Source organism: Xenopus tropicalis, chromosome 1 (genome assembly GCF_000004195.4).
Source record: "Xenopus tropicalis strain Nigerian chromosome 1, UCB_Xtro_10.0, whole genome shotgun sequence".
Lineage (NCBI taxonomy): Eukaryota > Metazoa > Chordata > Amphibia > Anura > Pipidae > Xenopus > Xenopus tropicalis.
The window spans coordinates 56,607,287-56,631,752 of record NC_030677.2 but is presented as its reverse complement, the minus strand read 5'-3'; the positions used below and the strand labels follow the sequence as shown (position 1 = coordinate 56,631,752).

General features: G+C 36.0%; 1 protein-coding gene across 1 annotated transcript in view; it reads right to left on the bottom strand.

Moving 5' to 3' along the window:
- The window catches only part of lrba (LPS-responsive vesicle trafficking, beach and anchor containing), a 341,818-nt gene that overhangs the window by 282,817 nt on the left and 34,535 nt on the right, over nt 1-24,466 (bottom strand). Inside the window, exons 16-28 of the mRNA XM_002933499.5 lie at nt 24,311-24,408; nt 24,114-24,206; nt 21,492-21,600; nt 19,800-19,881; nt 13,969-14,092; nt 13,668-13,860; nt 6,557-7,540; nt 5,598-5,749; nt 4,497-4,650; nt 3,127-3,307; nt 2,292-2,419; nt 1,178-1,285; nt 345-510 (exon numbers count right to left, since the gene is read on the bottom strand). Coding sequence (XP_002933545.3) covers nt 345-510; nt 1,178-1,285; nt 2,292-2,419; nt 3,127-3,307; nt 4,497-4,650; nt 5,598-5,749; nt 6,557-7,540; nt 13,668-13,860; nt 13,969-14,092; nt 19,800-19,881; nt 21,492-21,600; nt 24,114-24,206; nt 24,311-24,408 — 2,572 coding nt within the window. The remainder of the gene's footprint in view (nt 1-344; nt 511-1,177; nt 1,286-2,291; nt 2,420-3,126; nt 3,308-4,496; nt 4,651-5,597; nt 5,750-6,556; nt 7,541-13,667; nt 13,861-13,968; nt 14,093-19,799; nt 19,882-21,491; nt 21,601-24,113; nt 24,207-24,310; nt 24,409-24,466) is intronic.

Genomic DNA, 24,466 nt, shown 5'->3' with positions numbered 1-24,466 from the left:
GCTCATATAAGGCACTGTGCTCACATACAAGCCAAGGGTGCACATACACGCATACATCATCCAATGAATGGGCATTTATGTTTCTTTACATTTTCTGCCATATTTTTTTACCTGCCAGTTAATAAATGAGCACACAGAATTTTGATCAAAAATATCCTTTCCTGGTGCAAACAAATCAACGTTTCGGTCACAACTCCTGGACCTTTCTCAAGATTATATATGGATATAAAATAAGGACAAATAAATGTATCCTTATTACATAAATGAATCAGAAATGTTCACATCTATATAACCGTTCAGCCTTTATGTGCTATGCAATACTTTTTAAGGTGCATCATACAAACCTAAAGATCCCATGTCACCACTTTCATGTTCAGCATCCTTTGGAGTTCTAGTGGATTGCTTTCTCTCGTTTTGAGGCTCAAGGATATCTCGATATTTAGATACCATTAAAACCGAAATGAAGTAAACAACAGCAAGTGCGAGAAATTGAGCTTGTTTGCTGTCCTCCTTTAAGAAAAATACAATTACATGGTGGATTTTATTTTACACTATTTACAGAGTAGAGATTGTTTTCACATACAGAGATATTCAATCAAAAATATCTATATATAAGAAAAGCATTGCAGTTTAAGATAGTTGTTGGGGTGAAATTTATAGTGTTTCTGGTCCCTAGGGGTGAAGACACATTGAGCTACTAGTAGCAGCTACTTGTCACGTCTACTAAACTCCAGACAATACCCTGCAATAGACAATACTGAGAATTGCCTCTACGCATGTAGTGACAGTTATCAGTAAATGATTAGCATTGTCTATTTCTGTAGCCATGACGAGTAGCTGCTACTAGTAGCTCCGTGTATCTTCACCCTTACTGAGACCTTCATTAGTAAGGGACGTAAAAGTTTGAATAACAATGAGATGGTGGATTAAATAATTTCTTAATTTTTCTTTAATCTGAGTGCTGGTCCTTACATTCTATATATTTCAAGTTATATGCACTGCAAGCTTTATAATAGTAGGGTGAGCTATTCATAGCAGAATTGACAACATTTTCCCTGGTTCTCTCTGCATGTACTACTAAATGAAGCATAAAGCACAATTCTCTAAAACAGGGTAAAACATTACATCTTTATTAAAAAAAACTCAAGCAGGTAAAAAGTACTGATTCTCAACTTACTACATCTCTGAAAACCACAGCTCTTAAACGGTTTATATCCATGTCTTGCAGAAGCCGGTCATGGTCTCGCACTGGAGACATTCCTCCTGTAATTATATCAATGGGGCTCTGAGGAGAAACATAAACATAGGATTAAAAGGGTGTTTCTTCTCTATTTAAAACACAATTAAGCTTCCACTGCTATACACAATGGATGTAAGTCTAGGCCTACACGTTTACTCATACTGGCTAGCTAAATTTCTAACTCCCAAAGACCTCCTCTGCCCGCAAACTTTGCAAGACTTCATGTTAACACCTGTTCTAAACATACACTGCAGATATTAAAATCAGATATAGGTACAACATGGTATCACAAATAGGGCATTCAGTGCAGTTTCCATGCTGTTTTCATACATAGCAAAAATATTAGTCTATCATGTGCCTTTTTGAGGTAAATCGCATATTCTATTTCCTTTGTACCACATCAAAATGCTGGAATTCAGATTTGCTTCTAATGTAAAGTACCACATTGTATATATAAAATCTCTGCAATAATCTACCAAAAACACTTTTCTGGCTAGAGATGGTTACAGAGAGTATAAGTGATAAGTCCCCATTGGTTGTAGGCTAAAATGAATCCAAAGCAATGGTATACAGGCATGAGAACAATAACATAAAAAAGTTAAATAATGTATCACCTATACCTACAGCTTAAAAGGAAAAAAATATACCTATAATTATAAAATGAGGTTTGATATACCAACATCATTACCATAAAAAAAAAGGTGGGTAAAACTGTATTCGTAAGGCATGACTGCTGATACCCCACAAGAAAAAAAGTATGTATACTGGCTTTGTTCTAAACACCATGCTAGAAATTTTGCCAGGCAACAGTCAACTTATTTTACTAAAGGTAAACGTGACACATATACTATCCTTCACTATGAATTATTACCATGAATTACTGCATGTTTTCTAATATCTTAAACAAGAAACAGCCTAGGTTTTCAATTAACTAATTTTATGGCTATCCATGGATCAGTGAGCAATGAATTAGAGTACTATACACAGTCCAAACTTAATATCAATAGAAACATACTGTATTAGTTATTACTTAGTTTACATCCACCAATACCTTTGCAGCAGGCTTTCCTGTTCCCACCAAGCTATGAACTCCTTTCTGGTTTTTTATAGGTTCTCCTGTGGTTTTTAACTTCAAGTGCTGCTGACACTCCAGACAATTTCTTACGGCTACGGCACAGACTGCAAAAGAAGAAACAGACAATTGTCTCAGTGGCACATTCATTTGAAAGCAAAAAAAAAAAAATAATGAATCTTATACATTTTACAGAAAATCACAACTTAAAGCCACAAAAGCACACAGGTATTAAACAATGAGATTTTAGTTTTAGATTTAAGATTTAATGAGATACAGCATGGAGCAACAAAAGAATCTGCAACTTGAAGAAATAGAAGGGAAAATGTATATATTTTACAATATTTTCCTACCATGTATATAAGTTGGGCACATCTCTGATACCTAAATGACATAATTTGCACTGCATCTATCCCCTCCTTCCCAAGCACCATCACATTTTCCTAAAACAAATAGCGGCTTTCACCCAGTGGCCATTTTCCCTCTGATACATCATCAGTGATATTTACACCTGCAAACAGCACATGTGAGCTGTAAAGTTTGTGCAATGAAGAATGCAGGCTTACACAGGCAGAAATTACTTTGATAAAGTAATCAGTAATTAGTCTTTTTCATCCAGCTGCAGGTTGAGAAGTAGAAGCAAATACCTGCCATGGGTTACTGCCCAAGTGCAAATGTGCCCAGTCTTTGTAAAAATTACCCTTAGCATCTCCACTATTATGTCCCATGCACACCCATGCAGAGACTTTGCAAAAATTACACTAGGTGCAAAATTAAACAAATTATCTTATGTTAATGCTAAATAAATACTCACCCAATCGAAGACACTGCCTTAGTATTCCACCAGGAGACATGTTCTTCTCTGCTTCAATATCAGCGAAGCCCAAAGAACTTGCAAAAATGAGGACATCAACTAGGCTAATAGCTCGTTGCAGAAATGAAATAGATGTCTCTAATGACAGGCCTTGTGTTGGCTCAATATGTTCTAATTCATGCTGAAACAACATATTGTATATATTTACAAAAATGTAGGTAGAAAATTTAAAAATATGTCACTCATTCTTAACAATGACCAAAGGCCACTTTTACAATATAATGTATTAGATATATCTTAGATATTAGATATCTATCTATCTATATATATATATATCAAAACCTCAAAAGTGGCACCTCAGGGAGACTTGTTTTTGTCATATCTTTATTATATACAATGTGTTTATATTTTTTCTATATACATTGTGTATTTGAGGATGTTGTGTTATTTACATCAGGATATAATAAATGCAAACTTCAAACACATTTTATTTAGCAAACACTTGCTAAGTCCCCTTGCCTTTGTCCCATGGCCATGGCAGACAGGGAGATTAGTCGCCCGCGACAAATCTCCCTCGTCACGGGCAACTAATCTCCCCAATATGCCGTCCCACCAGCTTGAATTTAATCACCGGTTGGATGGCATATACGGCGCCGCGATTTCCCGAAACCGCGGAAGTTGCCTTGAGATGAAACTTCCGCGATTTTGGGAAATCACGGCGCCGCATATGCCATCCGACCGGCAATTTACATTCAAGCCGGTGGGACGGCATATTGGGGAGATTAGTTGCCCGCAACAAGGGAGTTGTCACAGGCGACTAACCTCCCCGTCTACCATGACCCTTAATAATGAATCCTCATTACCTGTAATATGTATGCACATGTGTAGTAAAGAATAATTCTAAATAGCTTAGGCTAGTGTAGACAATATGTTTGGATGCTTTCTGACTCCTCTGATACATAGAAAACAGAAACTGTGCTCTACATGCTTATCAGAAAATTTGAGTAAAGAACAAAAATTTCAGTCAGCAAGCCTGCAAGTCCAAGGTTTTGATCCTGGAATCAGCAATATCTTTATTTGATAAGAGTCTCGGGATGCATTACTGATCTCACATACAGATATAAAACCGACAATGGGACTTGCATTTTTATTCTGTTTGGCCATACTCTTACTTCAACAGCCTAGTTTTTTCTGTTTCCTTACCTTGTTTGCCCCAATCAACATAAACAAAGTAAAACAAATATTTAAAAAAAAAAAATTGACAACTGCTAGTAGGGATATTAATAATAAAGTTTGTAACAATATTTTCCTCTGAGCTATGACAAGTCTAGAAAACAAGGTAAAAAACAATCATAACAAAACATTCTTACTGTAGCTGAAGTTGCAGCAGAAAGCAATGGTAATATACCCCCACAAGCCATGATCATATTGTCGGTTATTTGAGAAATCAGGTGGATAGTGTTATGGACAAAAATAACATTATCATTGCTATTCACAAAGTCCATTATAGTCTTGGTAGAATGACTGCAAAAATAAGAAAAATTTTAATTGTTACTGAATATCGCATTAATACATTAGTAAAATAAACACACACCCACCAACACACCATAGGAATACATATTTAATATCCAGTGCTTCACTGTGCAACTAGGGCCCAGATCACATTATCACTAGTAAACACATAAAGGGTAATCTAACTATTAGTTTAAAAAACTAACCATAGCGAATTGCTAATAATTATTTTATTAATATATTTTATTTACTCTTATAGTTTTTAAAATATAAAAATGTTTTCAACCTAACATCATTTTCCTGCTTGAATTAGCTAGTTAGAAATTTGTTAGCAACTTAGGCTACTTCCACATGTGTGCGAGAATCTGCCCCTACATTGCTAAAAACGTCTTTATGTGCAGTTCCATGCCGTAACAATTAAAAATAAAATGAATATTTTCAAATAGTATTGCACAAATAATAGTGTTATCGTTTCTTTGTATTTTCGGCACAGGGTTTATAGAAGTCAGGTTTAATAAATAAATTAGTTTCCTCCTTACATAGACTGTAAAGTGATATATTAGTAGATACATTTCTCAAAAATAGAGAACCGCCAGCAACTAATGTCACATACACTAATGTGTTATTTAATGCTCTTCGAAATGTGCAAAGACAAAGATTTTGCGATATTTTGCAGTGTTATCTAAGCTCTCCTGTCTTCCACTCCATATTTTGATGTATGCAAGATTTTATGATCATTGGTGCAAATATTTCAGTGAAAGTCTTTCAAATTGTAAAAATGCATCTGTTTCCTAGACTCCTTAGAAAAACCATAGAAAGAAACTGTCAAGCAAAAGCTTTGCTTTGGAAAAAATTGATACAAGGTTAGATATCAATTGAGGTTTTGGAGCCTTGACCTAGACTGGTACATATAACTAATGGAGCAATGCCCTTCAGCAGATGGATAGCAGGAAACTAACCTTCGCCACATCTGTATATCTGTTTCTATTGAAAACAGAAGGTCTGTGAGCAACCGCTGATGCATAGTTGACCACCTGAATTCAGGAATACGAAACATTGTGCTTCTAGAATCTCTTCTTTGGCCATCTGCTCCGGCAGGTTGTCTTATTTTCTGGCAAAATATAAAAGAAAATCTAGAACTCCAAATTCCAGGGAGGGTAGCTATAGAAATTATTATAGTGTATACATCCCATACCATTTCAGAGCTTTGCTCAAACTTTGCTGCAAAATGCAAAGGCTTGGTAACAGTAAAATATCTAATTTGCTTGTGAATCCCTCAGTGTAGACTGAGCCACACAGAACCTGGGAGTCATTGCTCTTGCCTATTTAAGAATTATAGGGCAATACTTAACATATTTCAGTTGCTGGGTTTGAAAATTTCTATCTAAAAATGTATCTATGAAATAAAATACATTTGAAAGGTAAAGCATTTACGATTTGATTAGCAACATTTAATGTTGCCATTTTGCAGTACTAGGGAAAAGGCATACTCTTTGTATTAATAAGCATGCCATATTGCTTGCATGTACCAAAACATTCTTTTTGGGAATTTGAACAGCACCACTAGTGGTCTCAAGTAACAGTACGTGTGCGCATGTTCCATACTATATTATGGTTTAACCATGAGGATTATAAGTGGAACATGAAACAAATGTAAGGCAAGAATGATAATAATCATGAATTATGTTTATTAGAAACTTACACAGTCCTTATTAGGCCTCATACAAGGTATTTACTCTATTAGGCAACACATTTATACGTGGTATACAACGATGCTCTGCTTAAATACCATGGGTATTAGGCCTCAACACAACTAATCAAATATTTATACTATATAGATGCATCTATAATTAAATAGACATACTCTGCCTTCACAACATCTGCATTAACTGCAAAAGCAAAGTATAGACCCAATTACCTCAGGCATGGCTCCTGTGGTCTGGTCAGCTTCATGGCTCACACTGCGCCTGTAATCCAGATTTTCTGTATCTGAAGCAATGCTAGAAACATCAAGCTTTGCTATTTTTCTTTCAGAAACCTGAGAAGCAGCAAGGGCATTTGTTTTTATTTCACTTTCCTTTGGACTGGTAATACCTCCCACTGCTCCTTCTATATCCAAATTCTGAGTTTCTGCAACTTCTTTTAAAGTAGGAATAGCCTCCGCAGTGGTATTCTCAGAAGAATTACTTTTTCCATCACTTTTCTGATCTTGAGGATCTACAGGTGGTCCATCTCCTTTATTTTCCCCTAGTTCAGAGACAGCTTCATTGCTACCTGCTGCATCATTTACCATTGCTGATAATTCATCTGATACAGCAGAATTTTCTGAAGCAGTTGGCACTGTGTTGTCTGGTGCAGAGTCTGAACTGTCCAACACAACAGCAGAACTGCCCACATTCATTTTACTTTCCAGCATTTCAGAAATGCCCTCATTGTCCTCTGAGCACCCGATTGGTACAAAATCACAGGAGTTGGTATCAAGAGATAACGTGGCTTCCTCACACTCTTCAACCAAAGCTGAAGGAACAGTCCCTTCAATGGATTGTTCTTTTGTTTCAGTCTCCTCTGCATCAGACATATTTGTATCAAGGGTAACCTCAACATAATCGTCACTTTCATCTGGTTCCATTTGTTCTGTTTTTGGTGAGCTGATGTGCTCACTAAATTGTGTAACTTCAAAGTCTGCTGTACTTTCAGTCACAACATTTTCTATAAAAGTAGATGTGCTTGCAGCTTCTGTGATTTCCAAAGGTGGTGTCTGAGTTCTAGACTCTAATTCTGCACTGATTCCAGAAACAGTTCTTATTGGGCTTGAAGGACTAGGACATATTTCACCACCATCTCTATCCTGATATTCATTAAACACACGTGCCAAACTTTCTCTGTGCATTTCAAAAGTAACCTGTAAAGAGCATTAAAATACTTGCATTACAAGTTTATCTCATTTGTTTAAATTCATTATTCTCTCCTATATTACCAGCGTGTTATTTAGGTCACTTGAAGCACCATCAAGTAAACCAAATTTTAACCATCTCATCATTTCCAACACTTAACTGCTATAAGCATTTTATACCTTCATGCCACAGCACTCACAAGATAATGTAGATATGTTAATACAGAATGAAAACTCACTGTATCAAAGAAAAACTTCTGAACCTAAATTAGAAAAAAATGTATCAGTTTGATACAAGCCTAAAACCCTGAGTTATAATGTATTGTATATAACTATAAAGGTGGATTTAGTAGCGATACGGATAAGGCAGGGGAAGAATAGTGGAAAGACCATCAAAACTGGTAGGAAGGGGGGATATATAGTGGTGAAATATTATTAATTGGTACTCTAATACTCAGGGAAGCGCAATCCAGCACAAGCAGCATTCTTAACTTCTACCACATAGATACATTTAAAGATAAATTTTATGATTTACTAGAAGCGTTTTGGGGAGAGGGTGGTAATTGTATCATATCATCTCTTAAACAGTATTTTTTATAGCTCTTAAACAGTATATTAACAGTATAAGCTCCTTCAGCAGGTTGCAAGAGTTGCAGGAGTCTGCCATTTTTGTTATATGACCTCTCTAAAAGTGAATGCAGTTTTAAAAGCATAGCACACTGGCTGCCACATTAAAGAATAAGTAAACCTTTTTTTTTTTTTTTTTTTCCATCCGTAAAATTACTCTAAACAGCCTCCAGAATTACCAACTTTTGTCTCAGCATTCTCTTTGACCTGGTTCCTCAGTTAGAAGTTGATTGTTTTTCTTTGCTTCCTTGTGCAGAGTGAAGCCCCGCCCCCACTTCCTGTTCAGGTCTCTTATAAAAAAAAAACCCTGCTAATGCACAGACTGGCTCCTGCTGCCTCCAGGCATGCCCAGAAGGCTCTCCAGGTCGACTAGGTAGTCGAATTGAAGAGAGACCTGAACAGGAAGTGGGGGCGGGGCTTCACTCTGCACAAGGAAGCAAAGAAAAACGATCAACTTCTGAGGAACCAGGTCAGAGAGAATGCTGGGACAAAGGTAGGTAATTCTGGAGGCTGTTTAGAGTAATTTTACTGATCGAAAAAAAAGGGTTACTTAACAGAATGTAGATCCTGTACACTTATCTTACATCTTAGGTGTTCCAACAAGACCCCAAGGAACATAGTAATAATTGTGGAAAAAATACAATACACAAAAGATGATAGCTTTAATATAGAGAAAACCAATTATGCCAGCTGCACTGTTAATATACAACCATCATATCATATTTGTGTGTGTGTGTGTGTGTGTGAAGTCCTTGAAATGTCATATTGCTTTTACTGTGCCACTGTCTGCCAGCGGCACAAACAAAGAGAGACTCATATGCAAACAAGTACAAGTGTAAATCACAAACCAGAGGCACCAACCAGCCACCTTCTGCCTAGTCAATTTAGTGATTGCTAAGTTTCTATTTGCATTTCTAATGGAAGAGTTGATAATCTGCAATTAATTACTAGATTTTGTCCTAAATTAGCTAGCTAAAAGAATAGCCATTTATCTTTCCAGTGATTGGATGGTTAATCCATAAGAGTACACAGCCTAGAAAGCACCTCTACATGTTAAAAGTCGATGAAGAGCAATCATTCACTGTACTGTGTTTGGTTATAAATTACAGAATGCAGATAAACCAATGGGCTAAAAATACAGGTTAGCATTAAAGGAACAATAAAAGGGAAATATATATAAACGGGACATCTTCAGCCGATAATTTCTCTTACATAAGGTATCCATTTCATGGGATCACACTACACTAAATACTGTGGTGTAATTTCCTCTTATTTTGCCGCTCATTAACACATTAATTAACACATTTTGTATTCTGTCTCTGCATGTTTTTTATATGATCTAAAAATCACAGACAACACTTTAGGAACAGCTTGAAACAAATTTCCCATTACAGCTAATATAAATCACTGGGTTTCTGGCACAAGAGCAACTTTTATCCAAGCACATGATGGCTTGTGTATTCTACCAACAGTTAGACACCTTTGCTATAAGCCCTACAAATTTTGTTACCTCAAAAAGGTTGTAATTTAAGGTAATTTGGGCCACTTTGGTTAACCTGCTTTCTGCCTATATTGATATTTCCTTTCCACAATTTACAAGACATTGATTCCAAAACTGTGTCTCTGTTCCCACAATGCTCTGAAAAACAGCAATACAAATATGGGACCGGTTATCCAAAATGCTCAGAGACCTGGGGTTTTCCAAATAAGAAATCTTTATAGGATTGCTTTGCCTCCAGTAAGGATTAATTATATCTTAATAAGGATCAAGAACAAGCTACTGTTTTATTATTAAAAAAATGACATTTAAACATTTGAATTATTTGATTAAAATAGTTTATAAGAGATGGTCTTCATGTAATTCAGAGCTTTCTGAATAACGGATCCCATACCTGTACTACTTCCTATAGTATCCAACTGAGAATTAAAATTCTTTACTTATAATTTATAAACTTTTTCTTTGTAAAAACACTATTGTACTTGATAAACTTCTTAGCAACATACATGAATTGATTTTAGTGGTTAAATGCCGGTTTGTAAATGTAATCACAATTGAAAGCAGTCTCTGTTTGTCCCTTTCTATTCTATGGTTCTGACTCTCAAAACAATGTAGCAGAAGTTAGTTAACTGTAAATTAGGTTGATCTGCTACATCATTTTAGAGAAAAAACAAGCATTGCAAGAAATATAAAATGCGAAAGGCACTGTTTTCAATATAAATGACATTTACAATATATTATATTAAAGAGTTGCTTAGAATAACCCTATGCATTAGAAAAGGACATCTTCTTTAATATTTTTAGTAGTCTTAATACACTGTGCTTCAAGTTACAGAAAGGCCCTTTATCTGGAGAGCCCCAGGCCTTTATGATTCTGGATAACAGACCCTATACATGCACAAATCAGTTAATAAAAAGTATAATGTTAGAGCTGCATTTTATTTGGCTGTTAAAGGCTTTCTATGGATCAAATTTCCAGTGTTGGTGTAATAAGTCAGCTTCAAATAGACGGAAATTAGTAGTGACTAGAAACCCCACTCCTTACTGATATACAGCACAAGGTCAAGAATTTGCAGACAGAAGGCAAAGGTGGAGGAACACGCTTTACTTAAAAAAAGAAAGGTGCATGGCAATTAATAAAACAGGAGAAGTTTATAAACTAGCATATGGTGCTTATAGCACACACATTAAACAATGAATTCTGCACAGTGTTTCTCTTGCTGGACTCCTTAATTCAGTAGGGAGTTTAAAGAAAAGATAATTAAAGCATATGTTTTAAACACTGTTCCTGCGCTCAACTTTAAAACACAGTTCTGGGATGAGGAAAACCATAGATTAAACATATATAAAGTAAAATAATGGGGGATGTGGTAATGGGTAAAACACACACACAAACACAGACAATGAGCAGAGTTATTTTTTGGTTTCTCCAAAAAAATATATGTATTTTTTTCTTGTTTGCATGGCCTTTCAATGGCTGCTTTGATCTCTCCCTAAATTTCCCTATAAGCAAGAAAACAGGGGTACGGCTGAAAGAAGTATTAAAGAGAAGAAGATAATGTTAGAGAGGATAAGAGGTCTATCTGATTTCTGCATTAGAAATCTCCAGGTTTTACAACATAGTATTTTGTTTCACGCCACAGATGCATCTGGCTTAAGAGGAATGGAAATAATTGAGCTAGTCAAAGCTTTGCAGATGCTTGTGTAATGATAGCTCGCTTAACTTCCCAACCTTAACCCACTGCTGGAACATTTTCAGCAATTTTGTGACTCCACACTAAACAATTTAAATACTGCTGCATTCCACAAACTACATTTAAATCTGTTAACTCTCCATGCTATTTTAAAATGTCAAACATAAAAGCTTCAGTGAAGCAGATAAAAACAAAACTTTGCCATTTTGTTGTCAATCCCCGAGAAGACCATTAAAAACTATTACTTCAACGTGTTCTTGTAGGATCCACATATGCACAAACAAATCTGAATTATATGCCATTTCAGTTAGAGTACTAGAAAATATTTAAAAAAAAAAAAAATCACATAGATTACATGGTATGTCCACCCAAACTGTATTTCTGTGTAATAAAAGAAACTTTCCATTATAAATTCATTAAGGTGTATTAATGATTTGTAAAGCTGATTACATTAACATGTTCTTTTATTGAGGGAAAAAAACCCCAGATAAACAGAAATCTATTATGCATGGGGATTATCTCTGCTTTGGTAATCTAATTATCTATCTCGCAAAGGACCAAGCATAGATTAGCTTCAATTTCCCTGTTTAATTCAAGAAACAACAAACCATAGATTTTTTTATGATTAAAACAATAGCCAGAAAGTATGTTCAGCACGAGCCCTGTTTATTGAATTAATGCTGGAAAGAAGGCATACTGTCCCTTTAATGGTAAAATGAGAACTGTTTCCTCTTAGTGAGATAAGAACAAGGACATGTGCAATCATTTCTGAAATATGATCTCAATGCCATGTATATTAATTATACAAGTAAATCGGAACTCAATTTTGCATATTTACTTTAATGGGGGGGGGGTTGAAACAAAATAAGACATTGTATTATTTCCAGTATACAGTGAAAACATAGAGAAATAAACTGGATATGGAGATACTGAATAATACGCTTCAGTTCAGCTCGGCATACAAGAGAGGCAGGAGGTGATATTATTGAATTCTTTTGAGAAAAATAACGAGAGTAGTGCAATTATGCTGGTGAAGCAGTTGCAGCTTATAAAGTGCGGTGCAGCTGTGGGAGGAGATGGCTACATTGACAAACAGCTACACTGCTACAAAGGTGGCAGGAAATCTATCAAACCGGACAATAAAATTGCAATTGAGTTTCTTTGGCTTTTTATAGCAGACGCACGTATCATGATATGTAGCACTGCAAAGCCTTTCCAATTTTGTAACACTGGCTTTTTTTTTTTTTATCAAAGAAAGGTGTTTTATATTGTTAGCCATAGGCTACACCAATCCTAAAATAATGAAAGAGGAGTTAATTGCAGGTTTAATTACAAAACTAATGAAAAGTGTACATCTGGCTCGTTCTGCGGTTAGATGAGAAAATGCATCTGACTGCTGCTATATTTATTAGTTTGCCTGTTTTCGTAAGAAAATGTTTCATTGCAAGGAAGAAAGTGTTTGTGTTCATAAATCATTAACTGTGTGTTTTTAGATTACAATGTTTTGCACTAAATTAAAAACAAAACATGACTACACTTTCAGTTTAATACCACACTATTTAAAATTGCTTCATACTGAAATGTAAAGAAAATAGAGATTGTTAATTCACATACTGAAACGCAAGGGATGAGCAAACTTGTGAAGCACATCTGCGCCACCTTGTGGTACATAAAGCATACATTAACGTTCTACGCCAATAATGCTCTCACTTTAAAAGATGAATGGGTAATAGAACAACTACAGCTAAGCTAGATGACACTGTAATGTACAAGCAAAACCCTAGTTAGGGGTTTAACCAGTAAAGTTTCCAAGCGGCAAAAAGAAGAGGAGAACTTTAAACCTGGCTGCTCCATCATGTGTTGAATTGTGACCTCTCCCAGACACATTTCAGGTGTTGGTGGGACATTGAGTTATCCAATAATTAATAAGAAGCTAGTAGACACAGTATGGACAACACTTACATGTTGCTTTTCATTAGCATTTAAGTCACTGAAGCTTTCACTGCTGACTTTTTCAAGGAGGTTCCTCCCTTTCCTGCACTTAACACTGGCTTTGGGTTTGAGTATTGGTAAAACATATTTTATTGTCCTAAGCAAGCATATCTATAACGTATGAATGTTCAACATGTTGACTCCCAGATGTTGTCAGAAAATAGAATTCATTTTATATACATTTTCATTTACATTTCATATTAATAAGAGGAGACTCCACTTTATGCAGGGGGAAAAAAAAAATCAATGAGGCTTTCAAGATTAACCTGCTCATAGGTTTGACATTTATAAAGTTTAATTATTTGATTGTCTGTGCAATGCTTACCTTTGAATGAGTGATTGAGATTGTGTCCACCCAAACACGCCAACCTCCCCACTCATATTTGACTGCATGATAAAGAAGAATTCGAAAGATGGCGTACACCATCTCTGTAATTTTCTGCTCCTCTGTGTTCTTAGGGTTGAAGTAGCAGAGGGACAGCATCCACTCCTGCCAGACAGAGCACTGCAGCAAGCTCCTGTGAAAAAAAAAAAAAAAAAAAAAAGGTGTAAGAGTGTTTGGAACATGTACTTACAAACACACCTCCGTCCTGCCAAATTCATATTTTTCCCAAATAACGACTCACCTTCGATTTTCCCGGCTGTTATTAAAGAGCTTTATCATGTCTGAAAGAAACACTCGTTTTACTTCTATGACTTCTGGGTGCTGAGGACAGTTCCGCAGGAGGGTCGCTATAACTTTCAGTATCACTAGAAGACAACATTTGGGAGTCCTGTTAGCTTTAAATGCTTACATAGTACATCAAAAAAACAATATTTTAGGGAGTGTTTGAGACCCTTGAGAGAAACTGTAAATTTCATTAATCTAATGGATAAAATTTGAAAATGTTTGTTGAACTGGAACTGAACCAGGTTTCTGTAACATTTTTTTTTAATAGGGTTGTATATATTTTGAGCATCATTTCAAAGCAACATTAAACCTATACCGTACAAAATATTACATAAGATGTGAAAAAAAGTTTATTTTCTTCCCAACTGAAATTTAGCAATATTCAGCATCTCACTATACCCTATACACATACACAAACACTATCACACCACCAATATTTAAAATATTCTAAAAAGAATTGTATCAGAGGTTATTTCCCTTACATTGGCCTTTTATTTGTATATCATTTTAAATGTTAACCAGAATTAATTCTCATCTATGCTGAGCATAACATACAAAACATGCCATATACTGGAAAACTATATTAGAAAATAAATAAATACAATCATTTACTTTTAACCTGCAGAGACTCTGTTGGCACTGTATTTAATGGGTTTAAATATATACTAGGCTCCCTTGAATATACAATACCCCATACAGCTTTTGATATTTTGAATCCCTGGAAAAGCGGCTTTGCCTCCTTTTTTCAGACTTCTACATGTGTATGCAACAAAACAATGACATCTTCTGGTTTATTTCATAAGAATTTTATTGCTTCTACTCACGCTTACTTACAAACCATGTTGCAATGGATTCCAGAACTGACTAGGAAATACTGACTAAGCACAACACAAAATTAATGGGGGTCTGGTAAAAAAGTAGTATGCTAAGCTGAACATAAATAGGGGTGGTGGAGATACTGCAGCCAAAATAAGGATAATATTATAATGTGTGTGTGTATGATATAGATATATATATATAGATATATATATATATATATATATAGATAGATATATAGATATTTAGATATATAGATAGATATAGATATATAGATAGATATAGATATAGATATATATATATATATATATATATATATATATATACACACATACACATATACATACACACACATTTATATGTACATGTAGGGACCCACATGGTTAATAGCCCCTATGTCTTTAAATCCCTAAACTCTATTTTCTAGGTAGATGCGTATGTATCTATTTTTGCTTATAAATATATTTTTTTATTAATGCCCATTAGGCTTATTACCAATTCCTGCCAAACTTTAAAAGGAGAATTAAACCCTATAATGAATATGTCTAGAAATGCCATATTTTATATCCTGAACTTACAGCACAGCCTAAAGTTTCAGCATCTCTATAGTAGTAATGATCAGGCCTTTGCAGTTGTCACAGGCGCTCCGCATCTTGGCTTTTGTTAAAGTGTCAGTGACACTCAAATGCTCAGTGTGCTGTGAGGAGCTGTTGAGAAACTGAGCTTAGGGGTTGTCGCAAATTATCAAGCAGAAAATGAGGTTGGCCTGTCAAATAAGCTGATGCTACAGGGCTGATTATTAAATTCTGATGCTAATTGCACTGGTTTATGAACTGCCATGTAGTAATTACCTGTATTAATTACTATTCAGCCTTATATTGTGACTTTTATATTCTATATATACAGTATATTGTGCGTCAGTCCCTAAGCTCAGTAAGTGACAGCAGCATAGAGCATGTGAAGTGAATCAGCAGAAAAGGTGGCACAGATCGTCCCTGCTAAAGGGCCGTAGTTGCTTTGGGCTGGCACTTAACCCCAAAACATAATGTACAACTTTTATGCCCTACTGCTTTAATTAGGCTTTAGTTCTCCTTTATTATAGCATTTGGTTAGGGGTGGATCTTCTTTTTTGGCCTGCATCTGTGGATGTTCACTGAGCCTGGGATATGGCCCCAGTAAAGTTTCGCTGCCCTAGAGGTACACTAATTCTAGCGAAGTAGAGGAGCAGAGACCGTGTAAATGAGGCTTTAGTCAGTGAATGGTTAATTATTTTTAAAGAACATTCTAGGAAAATGAGAGCAAGAACTAGCTAGTAACAGAAGCCTGTGCTTCAAAGATTGACAGCAGGGAGTAGCTCTCCCCTAGGATCTGCTTGCCAAAGTGAAGGGATTGCAGTACTGAAGAGGCATTCAGGCATAGTCTTCTCCCCGATTCATGTCTGCTGTATGGGATCCGGACCACATGAGGCATTAAAACCTTAGAAGGCGAGTTTTAAAATTCCCTACTGTGTCCACATGGAAAAATGGGCCCCGGCGGCCCAGACCCCGACCCTTGCGGCGCTCCCCCTGCCCGACCGCTCCCACCACAATGCGTTAAATTTACGCGCTCGGGGAAGGACGTCGGGTGGGGGGCGGGGGAGGCTATGGTGGTGGGCCCCGGTGGGCCCTTCACCCCCCAGTCCGACCCTGGCCCTGACATTTTACCATCTTTGCTGCTGCTAAATTGCCTCTGTGAATTTGTGAGTGTATGCAAAACCTGTTGAAATGTCTTGGACAATAAACCAGATCTATTTAGCAGGAACACTTGCACCCATTTGGTCTACAGTCTAATGGAGGGCTACCTGCAAGCAACAGGCTGTGTAGTTCGAGTGTAGCTGATGTCCTATATACAAGTGATGCGCGGATAGGGTAGAGATAGGCGAGGTATTTGAAAGCATATCACTAGTGGGGGTAAGCTCTTAGACCCGCTATTTACCTGCGGGATTTGTGTCAACCTGCACTCACTACTTTCCTGTCTAAACATTATCTAAAGCAAATAACAGCAATACTGTAACAGTATACCATTACCACTTGACACATCTTCCTAGGAACGGATTCACTGTTGTGTAATTTGCAAGTGAATTATGTGAAAATGCCAAGTATAAAGTATATAGAAAAATTTAACATGATGTACTGAAGAAAAAAATTATTTGAGAAGCTACATTATATATTAATGCTATAGAAGCCATTTACATGATGCCTTATAGCCCAGGGCTCAGTATTCTAAGCATTGCTAAATGGCATATGTATATTATGTATTTAGGGTTTTCACAGTTTAGGTCTGTTTGCCACAACTGTTCCCCTTGCCAAATATACTATATGTTGATTCTTTACTACATTCCAAAACATGTGTCTCCAGTGCATAATGACTGACTCTGAAGGTCTGTTCTTTCTATGGTATCCGTTTACATTTAGATCACAAGAACAACAAGGTCACCAGCAGCAATTTAAATTCTAAAACCTGGATCAAGAGCATCATAATACAAGTTAATAGTAGCAGTTACACTGAATAGTAAAAAAAAACAAAACAAATTAAATTGTATTGCTCAAACCTACTGCACATGTCTAAACAGTAATCTGAGCCAAAGATTTGTCTAGATGTAAAGTAATCTAGACTGACACCAGGAGATAACATAATCAAAACATTTGTGGAATGCATACGTGAAAAATCTAAAGATACCTTACATGCATGGTTTTCATATGTCTGCTCACAGCACAACACACGGAAACAGTCTCGGTTAAATTACATAAAAGGTTAGGGGTAAGATTTTCCATGAGAGGCCCCAGTCTATTATCTTGTACCTCTAACTGTTTCTTCAAGTTAGACGTGCAAGTATACAGTATGTGTTGCATTTAAGGTGTTACATACATCTTTTAAAACTTGGGCTCAATTACAATTAAGGTACAAGGCATGTTTAAAGGGGACCTGTCACCTTAGAAATAATTCTGAATCCTTTTTAATCAAATTAGTTGAGCAAAATACATTTTTCTAACATAAATTATAAATCCTGTTTCCCTTAGTCTAACAAGTACACAATCACAGCAAACAGGCAGCTGCCATTTTGTAAACACTTATTATGACAAGCTTTTCATCATCCCAAAATCTTATTTATGCTGCACAATCTGGCACCTGAAGCCCATGCCCATGTACGGGATACATAAATGCAATGACATCTAGAAAATACTGAATGGAAAGTGAAAGTAATTGCCTGCTCCACCTCTATGCCTGAGGCACAGATGTGGGGCAGGCAATATATGACTGACAGTTCAGATTTTTAAATACATTTATAACAGGTATGGATGTTTCAATTAAAAATGGGTTTCATGTTAAATTTGCAAAGGACTTTTATACAGCTTGTTATATATGAGTGACAGATCCCCTTTAAAGTTTTGTATGTATGTATGTATGTATGTATATTTTTATTTATAAAGCGCTACTTATGTACGCAGCGCTGTACAGTAGTTTGCTTGCAAAGTTTTCCCTCTGCATGCATAGGTTTCCTATAGGAAGGTAGTTAATACATTTTTCCTTGAACTCCTCTTTTTTCTCTTCCTCACATGTGCAGTTCAGTAAGCAGAAATGCATGCAAGAGCACAAAGTATAGAAAGCAGAGTGCACAACTGATGAGAGGTGACATAACAGTAATGAAATACATGTAAATTAAAGCTAGGAAGCTACAGATAGAGCAAGCACTCAGAAGGCTGTTTTGAAGGTTTAGGAAGTTGCAGCTGTAAAATTACAACAAATCGATGCTTATCTCTTGCATAGAGAGACTGTGATGACAGCCTGGTATTGGGCAGGTATTTTACTTTGTTTTATTATTAGCAATGCAAAATGAAGAAAGTTGTAATGTCAGAGGGGAAGTCCATCGGTTACAAAACCTATTGTTTTTCAAATAACACACAGAATTATATGTTTTTCTTTTCTTTTTTTTTTTCTTTTTTTTTTTAAACTATGTTTGAAAAATTACCTTTTTCTAGCCCATCTGTGGTTTACAGTAACACCTTTACCTGCTGAATGGCCTTTAAATATGACAACTTGATTTGCAAGACAAAATGCGAGTCAGGGAGAATGCTTAGTAAGGGCTAAAGCAGCTGCTTCAGAGAAACATGGGTATAGGATCTATTATCTGTAAAGGTTTTCCTGTTAATTGAACACTATTTATAAATGTAATTTTAAATTATATATATTTTTTAGTTTTTTTTGTATTATTCAGGGTTTTGTGCAGTAGCCCTCAAGTTTTGAATTTTAACAGCTATCTGGTTGCTAGTGTTTACCCTAGGAATCAGGCAATGTTTTAATGAGAGAATGAATAGGAGAGGGTCTTCTAAGATAAATAGCAAAATTGCAGTCCCACAGAGCAATAGTTTTCTGGATAACACAGCCCATACTTATAGCAGCACTAATATGTTTAGAGAATGAGTTACCTACTGGAATAAAAAAAAGGCACAACACTAATTATTTTTTTAGAGAAATGATAAACAGAAAGCAACTAAAAAAAGTAATTTGTGGAGTTCTATTTGAAAACAACACATAGGTAAATATATACTCCATTAGGTAGTGCTTAAAGCATAACATTTGCATGTACAGTATCATATATTACAGTGAAACCTCAATTTTACATCTCATGATTTTAAGTTTTCCGATATTTTACACCATTTTTCAGTGGCCCCACCAATTTATAATACATTTCCTTTTTACACCATTTGTTCTGGTCCTCTGACATTTGTAAAATGGGGGTACTACCAAACTTTGCTCTGAAGATCCTTATGTGGCACCTTTAGCTTTCAAATTTATCTAAACCTGTAATGTTTTCAACTTTTTTTGGATACAGTCATTGCACCTTGTAACCTAAACTTATACAACAAAAGAGCTTTCAAGCATAAATAATAACATTAAAAAAACTGATTCTTACAGATTCTCTGAACTTACAGGGATTTTGGATCTTGACTGTCGAATCTGGATCAGGATGTTGTTTATGTATCACCTGGGTACATATCTGCTCAATGAGAATCTGTAAAACAGAAAAACAATAACTGCAAAGCATTACTGACCTCTTCCAATTAACCTGCCCTAGGATTACTTGATAAGAAATATCTAATATCTATGTAAAGTTTCTTACTTAGAAATCATTCATTAAGAATAAGTTCTGCATGTAATTCAACAGTATTCCCAAGTAACTGCATTTACACAATTGATTCAACCACAGCATAGGAAAGAGCACAATAAAATCATCTGCTGCTTCAACATTAAAGCGTGTGCAATTACCTGCTAATGAAACTTTGAGATTTAAAAAACAAAAACCATATGGTTAGAGCTAGGGTTGGGGTTATGCAGCAAAATAAAAATCTGCTGTTATCGTAAAGGTTCAATCCCCACACATTATAAAGCCACATTTTGCAGTAAATAACAGCTTTTAGTCTTTTGGAGTAAAAATGCATCAGCTTTGCACACTGTTTAGGTGTGTGAGTTAACTTGGGCCAATTCTTTCAGGCAGATTTGCTACAGTTTGCTTTTAATCATTGCCACAAACACATCAGGACATAAGAGCAATTAAACAAGTAATAGCAGCTAAAAAATCATAGGCAGCACCCACTTCCCTAGTTGGGTGAGCTTGACCTAGGCATGCTATAGGGGGGAAAAACTGCAGGCATTACAGCTATACAAATAATTCAGGTTACAACCTCCTCAAAGAACACAATGTGCGGCATTAAAACAAAATGCAAACGATTCAGAAATCATTTCAAAGCAGTAAGGATTATGAATCCTAACAACAAACCAAAGCAGTCTCAACTACAGCGTTTGTCTCCAATCAACTCATTCACTGATTATATATATTTCCCATCAATAGAGTGCTTGTGTTCAATTCGGTTAACTGCATGTTATGCATGTTAACTACCGAACACACTTAATAAAAGACTGATTTTGAGGAGCTGTACTATGTGTGAATTTGATCTCAGAGAACATACCTCCTTTTTTTAACTACAGCAAACTAATATCATAGACTTCTCTAACTTCAGATCACTGCACAGTATGGGGTATATTTATCATGCTGTGTAAAAAGTAGAGTGAAACATTACTGGTGATGTTGGCCAGGGCAACCAATCAGCAATTAGATTTCAACAGTTAGAAAAGCAAAGCATCTGATTGGCTATATATTGCTATGAGCAGTAATGTTTTACTCCACTTTTTACACAGCATGATAAATATATCCATATATGTATTCAGCTTACTAGGCTTATTTACAATTATTTTACAATTTCTCAACTTTACTCCATCTGTATTCAGCCGGTGCAAATCATCTGCTTAAGGTTCTAAAAACACTTTCAAATTCAACTTTTCTACAGTAGCAAGAACTTAGCTTTACTTAATTTCAAGACAAGATTAAATGCAGATTTCGCCTACTTTAATAAACCTTCATTTCCCACTAAGCTACCATACCAAAACGTATGTAGAATTGCCAGCATTATTGTTTGGTTCTAGCACTTGCCTCGTCCAAAAGAAACCTAAAATTTCATATATTTTTCATGTATCTAAAAAATAGATTTTAACAGTATCTATTAAGCTATATCTGTATATAGTGGTTAGTATTGGCGTCGCTGTAAGAAAATCCTAATACGGTACCTCAAATAGCACATTGTAGGTCGTCATTGTTATTAGATTTGTGTGCAGCATAAGTCTTTCAGCTAGCAGAGAAAAGAGTCCATGGGCCTGCATGACTTCAGATTTTCTCCTATATGGAAACAAGGATAGGAAAGTACTTTAACAGGACACTGATTTGCTTCATCTTTATCACACAGATTTCAGCAGTTTTAACAGTACAACCCCACCCCCCCATCCCCATTCATACATTAAATTACATTATTTATTTTCCTGAAGCAAATTGTAAGGAGATCCTTATGGTGACTTGCTTTTTACCTGCCATAAATTTTTTTTTAAATCAGTCTTACAATAACTTTTTAACAAAGGCATTGTTATTTATTAACCTGTCCACCCCATGCGCTGGCTAGATCATTGAGTCATTTGAATGCTATTAGTGTATATACTCGAGTATAAGCCTAGTTTTTCAGCACCCAAAATGTGCTGAAAAAAGTCACCCTCGGCTTATACTCGAGTCGGGTGCCATGGTCACTCCAAACTAGCACCCTCTGTCCTTTGTGTGCAAATTAGGCCTCCTGCAGCCAGACCCTCCAGTGCCCTGGCCCACTCCCAAATCATCTTCATCTACCATCCTCACCTGTCCCATTCTGCACTAGACATTGCACTTTATATTCTATATAAACTATATAAAGTTTTGAAGGATTCTAACTCTTTGTGGTTTAGCTTGGTTGCTAATTGAGAACTCTTAAGGTATCATTGTTGATAAAACATTTGTTTTTGTTGACAGAGCTAGCTTAGTTTTTATTTGAAATAAATGTTTAAAAACATATATCCCACTGATGCCTCATTTAATTTAATTTTATTGGTATTTATTTTGATGAAACTTAGCAGTAGCCGCTGCATTTCCCACCCTAGGCTTATACTCGAGTCAATACGTTTTTCCAGCTTTCTTAGGTAAAATTAGGTACCTCGGCTCATATTCAGATCGGCTTATATGGTATTACTCATTGCAGTGATGCCAAAAAAATGATCACTGTTTAAAATTAAACCTGTTCCAATGGAAGCCAGCATTTGCCTGCATGGCCGCTAACAGCTATGCTAGAGTTTTAAAGGACAACTAAACCCTAAAAATGCCGTACTTTATATAAAAAAAACTTGTTGCACCATGCTAAATATTCAGCATCTCTACAGTAGCAATAATCACTCCCTATCAAATTGCCACCTCCCAGTTACTTTAGATTTCCTTTTAACTTGTACTACAATGCTTTCAATGTTATAGTTGGGAAGGAAATATTTTTCCTTTCTCATGCAAATCTGTCTCTAGCTAGAACCTAGTTATTTGAGCTAAGGGTTAACACTTTGATGGACTTGTCATTTTTTAACTGCAATATATCTATGAAGGCCCAATGTACCACAGAGATCAAAATATAAGATGTGAGAATACTGAAGCACATTAGAGCAGTTTCCACATTTTGCCTATAGTTAAAATGAATGGCAGCCTAATGTCAAATCAAGTATAGTAAACACAGCTGCATATACAGAAATGTAAACTTTTCTTTTTGTTTCAATATGCAACCACTTAAAGTTTTTAAAAGTATTCTGAGGTTTTAGAAAAAAGTATTATTGTACTGGTAGAAGAAGAAGGCTTTGTACTGCAAGATGTCATGAGACATACTAAGCATAGTAACACAGAATTAAAAACACTTCCGGCTGAGTTTTTGAGTAGGGTAAACATCAAGTATACCAGCCACTGCATCAACACTGTACTACAAGTAGTAAAACCAGGAATGTAGCAGGAATATGTGCAAAAGGCTTTCTTGTTTCATTAACAAAAACAGTTGCCCTTAACATACATAGATGTGGAGTAAACTGATGGTGAAGAGAGTACTAAAGTGCTGGCACAAGACTTCTGTCAGTGCCTATGTCACTTGCAAAAATGAAACCAATGACTCTTCTGCACTAAGGGCTCTGGCACACGGGGAGATCAGTCGGCCGCATCAAACCTCCCTGTTCGCGGGCAACTAATCTCCCCGAAATGCCATCCCACCGGTGAAAATGTAAATCGCCGGAGGGATGGCATACGCGGTGGCGCGATTTCAGTGAAATCGCGGAAGTTGCCTTGAGAGGAAACTTCAGCGATTTCACTGAAATCGCGCCGCCACATATGCCATCCCACCGGCGATTTACATTTTCGCCGGTGGGATGGCATTTCAGGGAGATTAGTTGCCCGCGAACAGGGAGATTTGTCACGGGCGACTAATCTCCCCATGTGCCACAGTCCTTACAAGAATTTAACTTTCTATTAAAAAAGAAAAAAAAAAAAAACAGAAAATGCTACCTAAGGCAAACTCCTCACTTTACCTCATGGCAGAAGTGCCCCTGTTGGGTCGAAACAGTGAAGATTCCATCAACAAGAGACAATTTAGATATACTATTCCAACCTGAACCTTTTGGTCACCATACTCGCTGCTAGATTTTATTTGGGACTTGGTACATATTTATTTAATAAATTCTTAAAGAAAAAAAAAGGGACCTTCAAAAAAAAAAACAAAAAAAAACAGCAGATTTTCATTTAATACAAAAACAGCTGATAGCTCTTCAAACTACCCATAAATGTAATAGAAGCCACAAGATACAAATGCTTACTTTGCCGATAAGTGCTTCAAAAAGTAGCCCAAGACTTTCAAAGCTTGAACCCTTATTCCTTCAGTCTTCGATGCCAGAAGCTTGTAAACAATCCTAATAAAAAAAAAAAAAAGAAGAGCATTGGAAATATATCATTTGAAAGTTATAAGCTGAATGCAGTTGTGCATTGTTTTAACAAAAATGTTAAAAACTGCTACCGTAGCCCATTTCGTTGATCAAATGCAGGAATCATTGAGCCAGGGTGTTCAGACATCAGTGCAACAAGAAGCTGCAGAACATCCATTAAATTGTCATCCTGTTTTAGAGACAATATAAGAAATTTAAATTGAACACAGTCAATAACCATTTATAAC